Source organism: Silurus meridionalis, chromosome 8, assembly GCF_014805685.1.
Source record: "Silurus meridionalis isolate SWU-2019-XX chromosome 8, ASM1480568v1, whole genome shotgun sequence".
NCBI classification, from domain to species: Eukaryota; Metazoa; Chordata; class Actinopteri; order Siluriformes; family Siluridae; genus Silurus; species Silurus meridionalis.
This window is the reverse complement of record NC_060891.1, coordinates 576,660-588,275: the sequence shown is the minus strand read 5'-3', so window position 1 is coordinate 588,275 and position 11,616 is coordinate 576,660. Positions and strand designations below refer to the sequence as shown.

At 40.6% G+C, this 11,616-nt stretch overlaps 2 protein-coding genes across 2 annotated transcripts; both read right to left on the bottom strand.

Annotated features, from left to right (window-relative positions):
- Positions 1–699: 699 nt before the first annotated feature.
- On the bottom strand, positions 700–5,183 carry pnn (pinin, desmosome associated protein). The gene is made up of 9 exons (XM_046856537.1): positions 5,017–5,183; positions 4,310–4,393; positions 4,162–4,230; positions 3,982–4,057; positions 3,735–3,829; positions 3,270–3,345; positions 2,987–3,142; positions 2,685–2,823; positions 700–2,431 (listed from the first exon to the last, which is right to left on the bottom strand). The coding sequence occupies exons 1-9, from the start codon at positions 5,127–5,129 to the stop codon at positions 1,239–1,241; spliced, it is 2,001 nt and encodes a 666-aa protein (XP_046712493.1). The 5' UTR covers positions 5,130–5,183; the 3' UTR covers positions 700–1,238.
- Positions 5,184–5,951: 768 nt separating this feature from the next.
- gemin2 (gem (nuclear organelle) associated protein 2) lies at positions 5,952–10,391 on the bottom strand. The gene is made up of 11 exons (XM_046854959.1): positions 10,268–10,391; positions 10,050–10,176; positions 9,418–9,502; positions 9,211–9,300; positions 8,796–8,855; positions 8,428–8,541; positions 7,610–7,654; positions 7,413–7,481; positions 7,121–7,231; positions 6,946–7,004; positions 5,952–6,271 (listed from the first exon to the last, which is right to left on the bottom strand). Exons 2-11 carry the CDS (start codon positions 10,172–10,174, stop codon positions 6,235–6,237), a joined length of 795 nt encoding a protein of 264 aa, XP_046710915.1. The 5' UTR covers positions 10,175–10,176; positions 10,268–10,391; the 3' UTR covers positions 5,952–6,234.
- Between the last annotated feature and the right edge of the window lie 1,225 nt (positions 10,392–11,616).

The window sequence follows — 11,616 nt, the reverse complement described above, 5'->3', positions numbered from 1 at the left end:
AGTGGAACACGACACCGCAGAGTGAGTGTGGATTTCACCTGCATCTCTACTGCCACCGTGTGGACGCCAACAGAACTTAATAAATGGGGTAAACGAGCCTGAAATAAATGATCTGACAGATGCGAGGGCTTTGGCTCGTCTCGTTTTACACTCATGTTAAGCATTTTCAGATACAGTGTAATATGAGGATCGCCTTTTGCCTCCTTAACATTCATCAGCATGTTCTACAGGATCTATTAATCATGTGATGCAGGTGAAACAGGAAGAATAACAGCAAAACTATTAATAGCATGCAGAGAGAGAGAGAGAGAGAGTAGAAATCCACACACACATTTACACCTGCTGCCAAACACTGGTTAGATATTCTCTTATGGGGCTGCATTTTATATATAATGTATGATAGCTGTTGAATGTTGTGCTAGAGTCCCATATTGTGGGTGTGTTTAATCTGCCAAAACTTTACTACTGAATCACCATGTTAAGGTTTTGGAAAAAAAAAAAAACCTGAAGAATAAATATGATCGAGAGAATATTCGAATCTCAAGAACATCGATTCCACTGATGCAGAAGTAGTAGAGGAAAATACTGATTATAGCTTCATAACTAAGGCAGAAAAGGTGCACAATGTGTGTGAAAATCATTGTATTAAATCATTCATGTGTGTAACAGTACAAAAAAAAAAAAAACAATCACAGGGGATTCTTTTACATTTTATTCAACTTTCTCCTTAAAATAAGATCACGCTTCATTTATACGAAAGTTCGGCAACTCGCGCCGAAAAATCAGGGATGCTGCGCTTCACTCGGCACAGTGGACTCCTGACATTTACAGAGATGAACTGAAAACATCTGTAATGCGCAAGCAGCCGAAACAAGATCACTACTCTACCGTATGAACGTGACATGACAACCGACAACACCGAGGTCAAAGACGCTCACGTTCCATACCAAAAAAACTTCTCATGGCTGATTTTTGCTTTTTCTAGGAGTTGAGTATCAGATAACGGGGCTGAGGATCGAACGTGTCCAATATGAGATTAAAATCAACGTTTAGAAAAGCTAAAAATAAAGACAGCAAGCACAGGAAGTGATCGATGAATGTAAAAAAAAAAATATTTATAACAAAACAAAGATCAGATCTTAATTTTAAAAGAGCAGGAAGTCACATTAAGACAGTTTCATCTTCTCTTGCATACAAAAAAAAAAAAAAATGAAAGCACAAATTTTTGCTCTTTTTCTTTAGCGCCTTTTCTCTTTGCGGTCCGACTTGCGTTCCCGCTCGCTGCGTGAAGGCCGTTTTCCTGACCGGCTTGCATCCGAACTCATCCTCTTCCTGTCCTTCTCCTTGGATCTCTCCTTCCTCTCCCTGTGCCCGCTGCTGCTTTTACTGGTTTTCTGACTCCGGTCGCTCTTCCTCCGGTCTGAATTCCTCCTGCGCCGCTCTCTGCTGCGGCTGCGTGACCGAGAGCTAGATGAGGAGGAAGACGAAGCGGACGAAGAGCTGCTGGAGCTGCTGGATGAAGAGCTAGAGCCGCTGGACGAGGAACTGGAAGAGGAGCTCGAGGAGGAGCTGCTGCTGCTCTTCCGGCTTCCGCTCCCTGACGTCCTTGTTTTCACTCGACCTCGTGTCTCTTCCACTTCCTCCTCGGGATTCTTTGTTCCCTGAGGCTCCGTGAATACTTCCTGTAACTGCTTCGAGTGTTCTGGTGGTGGTTCTTCGTGTGTTTGGGACTCGAGCACTACCCCAGGCTCTGTGCTGTCGGTTTGAGTTTCAGGTTGTGAAGGAACTTCAACAGGGATCTCTTTAGATTCCTCGACTTGGACTTCCATGTTGTTCTCTGGGATTTTCAGGGACTCTAACTTGTCTTCCTGACAGCTCTCCTTCTCTTCCTCTTTCTTTTTCTCCTCCTCCATGCCTCCACCTACCTCGTCTCCCTCTGGACTCTTTTCCTGCTCTCCTTGCTGCTGCTGTTCTTTTTGCTCTCCGTCTAAATCCTTCACTACCATCTCGACCTCCATCTTCACCTCTACCTCTCTCTCTCTATCCTCCTCCACTGCTGCTGCTGCCTCCACCACCACCTTTTCCTCCTCTTCCTCATCCTTCTCTCCCTTCTCCTCATCTTTCTCCATCGCTTCTTCCTGCTTCTGGATCTGCTCCCCCTCTCCCTCCCCCTCTATCTCCCTGACCTCTGAACTCTCCTCTCTCTCCTCTATTTCCTCCTCATCATCCTCCTCCTCCTCCATCTCTACATCGTGTCGTTTACCTGTCAACCTTTCCTTCTGCTTACCCTCCTCTTCATTTTCCTCTTCTTTCTTCGGCCCTTCGGGGTTTTCCGTTTCCTTTTTTCCGGCGCGCTGAGACTGACGCCTCGGACGAGCCTCCATCTTGTTCAGGTGCTCGGCGAAAGCCTCGCGCCTCTCATCAAACATGGCTGCAGAAAGACAGAAAATATCCGTCATTCAGATCCATTTTGAGATTTAAGCATGTAAAATACTATGAATTCAGTCAAATCTTTAAGCAGATTGAGCCCAGATTAAATCCACAGAATTACATCTGATCATCTACAAAACAACGTGTTTCAATCCCATTACAAGTTTATATTTATAGTGCGCAAATGATTAAATTCTTCAGAGTTGACTTCAGAATCCACCCTCCCTTCCACTAGAGGTCATGCTGCGTTTTACCGTTCATTTTTTTCTGAGACTCGTCCAGGAGCTTCTGCGTGGCTGAACACATGCGACCCGGCAGGTAAAGCAGCGGCGGTTTGGTCTTTGTCCGAATGAATTTGATAATCTTGACATTGTGGGCATTCCATTCCTCTTGCTGTGACAGAAAACAAATAAACAAATAAAATCACTACATCGTGCAACTCTGAACTCAACTCCAACATCTGAAGCAAAACAAAGCTTAATTATTTATTTAAACACTGTTCAGAAAAAAAAGAAGTATTTTTTGCTAAATAAAGATGGATAAAGTAGAAGATTACCAGCTGAGCCAGCTCCACTTTATGCTCCAGAAGTCTGAGCTCCGTCTGCTTGGCTCGTCTCTCCTCAAACAGCTCGCGTCTCTCACTCTCCACCTTCTTGCGCTCCTGTTCCGCCTGAACTTCCAGCTTTTGCTCAATTTCCTGCCGTCTTTTAAACTTTAAATATAAACAAACACACAGATGTTTTCTCCGTATTTAAACACGTCTGTCAGACTGAGCCGCAGATACACAAACTAGTTTCATAACAAGCGCAATGCAGAAAGTAAGAACGGTGTGTTTGTACCCTCTCTGTGGACACCGTCGACTCCTGCTTAAATTTCTGTAACGTTCCCATCAACAGACCAAACATACGACGATTTCTGCAAACACAACGCAATCACCTCGATCAACACAACAAATAAAGTGCTTATGCACAATTTATATCAAATAATATCATAGTTTAATGACTGCACAGCAATATAAAGAATAAAATAAAAAACAGGCACTTCCTGTCATGCTGAATGAGAGTGTGTGTGTGAGTGTGTGTGTGTGTGTGTGTGTGTGTGTGTGAGATAGATGTTTTTACATTTGACAGCTTGAGATTTTAGTTATTGTCAGATATGCAAGTGATTGTTTTCAATACACAACAACATCTGCTCATAATAATGCACTGAAGTGTAAAAGTTAGGATGTGAAGGAGCATAAACAAAAACAAAATAATGAATTGAGCATAAAAACGAATTAATAGATAAATAAACAAGCCTGCTACCTTTGTTTCCCTTTCTCATCCATAGTCTGATCTTGGATCAGATCTCGACGTGTGCGCTCCTTGGAGGTAGCAACGACTGATGACTGCAACGCTGGCTGCACACACACACACACGTTCATGAGAAGAATTCTATTCTACATCATGTATGTTTAAAGGGGTGGGGTTTGGGTTAAAGAACAATCACCACATGAAAGCTATGAATGTGTTCTGCTAAACATGATTAATATTTAACCAGGTGTGCTCTCACTTTTTTGACATCATCCTCTTCCTCAGCGTCGCTGTCATGGCGTGAATCTCTCCTGGCTCGCTGATCCCCTGCCAGCCTGTGGGTGGAAAATTAAACACACACATACATTACAGCAAAATGTCCAAATGTTTAAACGGTGCCTTTTAATAACAGGTAGAGTTTTAGTTTGGCTTTGTGTACCTCAAGAGTGCCCCTTCAACATCCCTCTGTTTGGCTGGGGGTCCTCCACCTCCATCGGAGAGTCCACGCCTTCACACAACACAACACGTTACAGTCAAATCATTAAAGCTTTTTCCAGCATTCTTATACAAAACCTCCTGAGACACACCTCAGTATGTTGATTCCTCTGCCTCTACCTCCACCTCCTGGTCCACCTGGGCCTGGGACGGAAAGGCGTCTGGTCTGACCGGGCCTGCCAACAAAATCACAAAATTAATAAAAACGCCCAAAATCTGAGCTGGGAAAAAGAAGCATTGATATATAGTGGATAAGATTATTCTCTGTGGTCCTTTTTATTAAACATTTACATATAAACTCCAAATCATCATATTGTGAAATGGTTCCGTCCTGAATGGAAGCTTACAAGTGTACACTACATAGGGCACGACCATTAGGCCATGATACAGGTTCTAGTGCACTAATAGCGGGTCGTTCTGCTCCTCAGTCGTGCTGATGTTTGTAAACTCTTATTAAAAACAGATTATGTAACTCAAATCTTTCCTTTGCACGAGCCCGTTTTTTTCGCTAGCTTTGCTTTTTTTAGCTAACGCTACCACGCTAATGTGCACCACGAGCTGACTAGCACAGCTAACAAGCTAAAGCCTGAAGAGAAAATGTTCAATAGAAATGTATTTTTTATAAATAAATAAATAAATAAAATTAGAAAGAGAAATGTTCTTAACACGGTCGTGTTTATTTCACTGTACAGTCACACCGCCGTCAGACCAGCATGCTAATCATGCTAGGCTAATGAGCTAGCTTCGGTTTGTTAGCCGTTTAGCTAAGCCTCCTGTATGATTAGTGTAGTCTCTGTACCGTAACTCATTCGGGTCCCGGCCTGTTAATTTCTTTATGTTCTCGTCCACATTCTTTAAACACTCTTTCGCTTTCTCGAGCTGGTCCTGTAAAGCTCGCACAGCCACCGCCATGCTGCAGGTCAGCCGCCGTTTCTGCTAACACTCACACAAACCCTGTTGCGGAGAGGGTGGGAGAAAAGATGGGTGTGAGCACGAAAAGGGACGCGAAATGTTTGATCGACAGAGATCTGAGCCAATCAGAAGTGAGAATGAGCAAATATTGTGTTGATTGACAGAAAAAATAACCAATAGAATTCGCCGTTGTAAGCAGATGGGCGGGTCGAACGAGTTTCTGTTCCCATTTTAATGATTTATTGTGAATGAGATTAAACGAAATGACACAATAATAAAAATAATAATTCTCATTATTACAGGAAATTCAGTGACAATCACACAGGGATATTTTAAATCTGTACTACTGTCAATATCTCTGGCATATCTATACCCAGCCCGTGTCTAAATCTTGTATATATTTCCTATAGTATATACATTTATTACACAATATAAAATATATATTTCATACTTTACACTTTTATTGTACTTAAAAAAAAATTCTTTAAATTATATATATATTTTTGTTAAATATTGGACAGCCATTAAAAACATTTCACTACATGTCATATTCTGAATGTGTATGTGATAAATAAAATTCAATTTGATTTTACTAAAACAAAAAAAAATTAATACATTTTGCTCTGAAAGCAAAGACATACATTTTGAATCATTTCTTTTTACATTTATTTACAAAATGAGTGTATAAATAAACCTATGTATTTACATGAAATGTATTTACACTCGTGCTTATTTGTATTTGAAATTATATGCAATATTACTTTATACTGTATATAAACCTAAAAATAAAATGAAATTTGAACACAAAACAGAATAAAAATGTAAAAAAGAAAACCCGAAGTTTATTTCAGTACAACTCTTGTTTTGTATTTTTCTTTTCAAAAAATTTTATTTGTATTTTTTTTACATTTACACATGTATCTATTAATCCCTCGGTTTTGAATGAGATCCAGAATACTGACAAAAAAAACAAAAAACACTGACACTGAAGGCTGCATGGCAGAAAATATTCTGAATTTCGTCCATATAAACAAAACAATAGAAAAGTTTCCAGAACATGAAAAAGTGGAGTCCGGAAGCTCAGGCGTGATCTTCAGCTCCGTCTTCACTCTCGATCAGCCAAATCATTTTGTTCAAAATACCTTCAAACAACAACAAAAAGAAAAGTATATTTACACATAAAAAAGCTTAAACAGTAGCTAGTCCTGACTAACATGATCGACTGCAATGCAATACTCAGATTATCATTATTAGAGGATGAGAAGTGTATCTGAGATAAAGCCATGATCTGATCTAAAAAGAATGAAACTCCAGTCAAATTTAATATTTTGATCTGAAGACATTAAAAGAAAGTGAGTTTTTTATTTATTTATAACAAAAATACACAAGAAATATTCAGGGTTGATGTTTAGGTTATGGTTTCATTTTGGATTTATTAATATTTTATTACACATTATATATAAAAACTACTTTTTTTCCAGATTTATACTGTATATACTCTGGAAGATGGTAAACTGCATTTCACTGATAAAACTATGATGAATGGAGGTTCGGTGTCACCCAGATGTGGATGAGTCTGGTTCCTCTGAAGGTTTCTTCATCATGAAGTCTCTGGGGGTTTACCCTCGTCACCGTCACCACTGACGCACTCGTTAGTGATAAACTTATAGGGACTCATTTCTGATTCTGTAGTTTCTATTTGTAATCTGTTTATATTTAAAGTAAAGCTGCTTTGGGAAAAAGTCTTGTTAAAAGTGCTCTATAAATAAAATGTTGATGTACAATAAGAATAAAATTCTGTGTATGTGTAAGTTACCTCGCTACTATACAGATCATCAGGTTCAGTGCTGATAAACGCTCGTCATCTTTATCCAGCTGGAACAGAAGAGACGTGTCATTTCCTCTATACGAGTGAAAGAAGCATTTACAGTACACTCGTACATGTATAGAGGACTATATAGAAGAGGGTGTGTGTGTGTGTGTGTGTGTACCAGGTGAGCCCGTACTGCAGAGCATCTCCTCGCCAGCTGTCTGATGAGTGAATGTGCTTCGGGGAGAAGAGGTTTCTCAAGACATGCTAGTAAAGCGTAAAGCCATCTGCCCTGTGAACGAACACACACACACACACACACACACACACACACACACACACACACACACCTAATATAAATCACCCAGCTTAATTTAAACACTATTGAATTTACCAGTAACTAATGTAATGGAAATCAAATCATCTTCAACCAAAAGTTTGTGAAGTCAAAATCTCCTGTGATGTTCACAAACCAGCTGTGGAACGAAGTCGTTCCCCTCGAACCAGCCGATCAGGAACTCGAGCACGGACAAAACGGTGGACTGAGGAACACAGAGAAACGAAAGAGCGTCGTTTATGATTCAAACACGTGTAAATCATCGCTACACGTTTTGACACGTCTGGTGAGTGAGTGTGTGGCGTGAGGGATCCTGCGAGGAGTTCGGGGTACCTGGGCGAGTTTGCTGACGATGCTGAGGAACGGAGGGAAGCCCAGCTGACGGAGAGAAGGAGAGACTCAATGAGGAATTTCACCTTCATGATACAGTGTGAAAATGTAAATATCTTGAATTTTAATCAGATGAATGTTTTCTTATCACACTGCGATTATTACATCATAAATATTTGATCCTTTTAGACTTTTTAACTCATTTAAAAAATTCTACTGCTACAAATTTTGCTTCTACTAAACAGTTTGAGACGATTACACACAAGATGTCTTACTGCACCATATGACCAAAAGTATGTGTGACACCTGATCATAAGATCACAATGTGCTTCCTTTTGAACATCTCATTCCACATTCAGTCTCCATGTGCCGTTATAATGAGCTCCACTCTTCTGGGAAGATTTTCCACTAGATTTTCCGAATATTTGTAGAGATTCATTCTACGAGGTACGAGGGTGTTAGTGAAGTCAGGTAGGGATGTAGGTGAGAAAGTGAGGAGGTTCCTGGGGTGCAGTCACATTCATTCCAAAGGTGTTCAATAGTGTTGGAGCTCTAAAGCAGAAGATCTTCCACTCCAACCCACGAAAAAACAGATCTTCATGGAGCTGGCTTTGTGCACAGGGGCATTCTCATGCTGGAACACAGTTTTGGGTCTCCCTGGATCAAGTGTCTCCAACAGTTTAGAGAAGCACATACACCTGGATAATTCAGGCGTCTCAATACTTTTGGCCATATAGTGTGCTTCTAGCTGCAACGTGTGTGTGTGTGTGTGTGTGTGTGTGTGTGTGTGTGTGTGTGTGTGTGTGTGTGTGTGTGTGTACCTTCTCATAATCAAGTCCCGGACTGTATGTGTCTCCGTCACTTTGTGTAACGTTCAGATAAATATTTACACCCAAACAAAATCTCTTCCATCCCTCTTCATCATCTGCTTTGGGCTGAAAACAGAACATTGTGCATATTTTCATTAGCAACTTGAACCAAAAAAAAGGTTGTTATGGTGATGGGAACATCTACGCACGCGCACACACACACACACACACACACACACACACACACACACACACACACACACACATATATATATATATATATATATAGAGAGATATAGATATTCTCATAAACTAAACCTGTGGTTAAAGTAGATGCCTTGTAAATGTATTTATTTATTGTTTGTTTGTTTGTTTCTCACCATGACAACATTGTCGTCCAGAAACTGGGCTTTCCAGTGCTGCCGGTGTTTGGAGACGCTCTGAAACAGAACACAGAGGAGAAAAACTCAGAAATAATATTCATTTATTGCTACATTTGTTGCTGTGGAACACTGGTTCATCATGTTCTCGCCTGTTCTTATGTCATAGCAGTGAGAAACACTCATTCCCTCAGCAGGCTTTCCTGAAGGTAGTTACGGAGAAACTCTGCGGTCCTGAAGATGCCGGAAAACCTACCTACAAAACCTACAGCTTCACCTTCTACACAGGTTAAATGAACACCTTTAATCTTAGAGAAGACGTCACCTGAGCATCAGTTCGCACTGAGAATGAGCGGTTACTATAGAAACGATAATCAGTGTGTTTATAAAGCAAGTGCAGGTGAACATGACGAACCTGTCGGATTTGGGAGAAGGTGCTGACTTGTTGCTGCTGCCACTGAAAGCTGGGAGAGAAACCCTGCGGTGCAGCACGACATTCCGACACCTGGACACACACACACACACACACACACACTCTCTTTTTACACATTTATAGAATGTTTTATACATTATAAATCCATCATCGTGTGGAATCACTGCACTGTTTCTCTCTCACACTTACAGAAATGTTTACAGTTTGGTTTTTCTTCAGTTTCCTCGGGTCAATCTGAGCCACCACCACATCCGGGCAAAGCGACGCTTCCTTTCTGCAACCAGAAAAAGAATCTACATTGTTATAAGGAAAATGTTAAACATGAGCACTGAAAGAAAGAACCGAGTCGATGCCAAGTAGGTTCCTGCTCGGGTTTATTGAGAGGAAGACAACTTTCACTACAGATCTTTCTTAAAGCTCTAATAATCGGTATAAACCTACAGAATGAGCAGTTTGAGATGAACTGAGTGTGTGATCTGATCTGATCTCTCTCTGTGTGATGACTAGTGAGGAGTCACTTATAAATGATTCTTTCTTTTCGACTCTTTAATGTGACTCAGAAGAACGAGTCATCTCAAAGCGATTTGTTCATTTTTTATTGAAAGAAAGAAACCTGAAATGATCCGATTTTCCCGTCACTATTGAGAAACCGTGATACAGGTAAAACCGTGATATCAGTTTATTGCGTCATCACATTGCTCCAGCTCTGAGATCATCTCTTTCTCTGTTTCTCTCCCACACTCACACTCACATACACACTCTCACACACACACACACACACACACACACACACTCACACACACACACACACACACACTTACTGGACCTGTCTGAGATACTCCCTCGGATTTCTTGGTGGTTCGTTCAGATTATATTCCTCCTCGTCTCCATCACAGAGATCCATGGGTAAAATTCTGGGCATTAACTCCTCCACATCGGATTTCATGACTAAAGTTCAACAAAAATCTATAAAACAACGGCTTACTTTTATTTACTTGTTTATTTTAGTAAGTAAACTGACTGTTGAATTCACGCTCACCTCCCCGTGTTTTTATTCACAATCTAAATCCCAAACGCATGTTCCCTCTCTAAAGCAGGGACCTACACAGAGCATAAACACAGCAGATTACACACTAGTGCTAGTGCACTTCGTTTACAAAACTTAGCCGATTGGAGCACAAAATGACGTCATTAAAGTGCGACCACTAGGGTGGCGCTTCTTCTTCATGGATTCTCTATGCCGTCCAAAACCTCCTATATTACTGTGGCGCCACCTGGTGTTCATGATGTTGCACTACAACCAGTTACACGCAGAAACTTTATTTATTTATTTATTTAAATACATACAAATACACTACACGTTATATTTATCTACATTTTATTTTTTGTTTTCATATTAAATGTGTATAATAATAGCTGAATTGTCATTAGTTTCAAGTTTATTTTATTAAAATTAACTTCTATTAGAAATCTATTTCACTAATAATAATAATAATAAGAAGAATAATAAGAATAATAAAAAACACATGTAAACATGAAATAATTAAATAAATACAGTAAATAATCACAGTTTAACTATTAATGTGTTTCGATTATTACAGATCTGAAAGTGTAGAATGTAAAGTCTCGTATCTTCTTCCTTCAGTTCTGTTATCTTTTCCTTTTTTCACTTTCTCGACGCTCCCGAAAAGATCTTCAGACTTTTGATTAGTGATTAGATTCAGTCAGCAAAACTACAATGCAAGAACCAAGGTACAAAACACACACACACACACACACACACACACACACACACACACACTTCAGTACAGCTGAGAGAGAGAGAGAGAGAGAGAGAGAGAGAGATAACTATGAATCTTAAGAGCATAAGAAAGAGGTGAGACAGAGTGAGTGAGAGGTAAGGGAGGTGAGACAGAGTGAGACTGAGGTGAGAGAGAGAGGTGAGTCAGAGTAAATGAGAGGTGAAACAGAGTGAGACAGAGTGAGTGAGGGGTGAGAGAGAGACAAGACAGAGAGAGAGAGACTGGTGAGACAGACTGAGAGAGAGGTGAGGGAGAGGTAAGACAGCATGAGAGGTGAAAAGAGGTGAGACAGAGTGAAAGAGAGGATAGAGAGAGGTGAGAGGTGAGACAGAGTGTGAGAGAGAGAGAGAGGTAAGAGAGGTGAGACAGAGTGAGAGAGAGGTGAGAGAGAGGTGAGAGGTGAGACAGTGTGAGAGAGAGAGAGAGAGAGAGAGAGAGAAGAGAGGTGAGACAGCGTGAGAGAGGTGAGACAGAGTGAGAGAGAGGTGAGAGGTGAGAGAGAGAGAGAGAGAGAGAGAGAGAGAGAGAGAGAGAGAGAGAGAGAGAGAGAGAGAGGTAGAGAGGTGAGACAGTGTGAGAGAGAGAG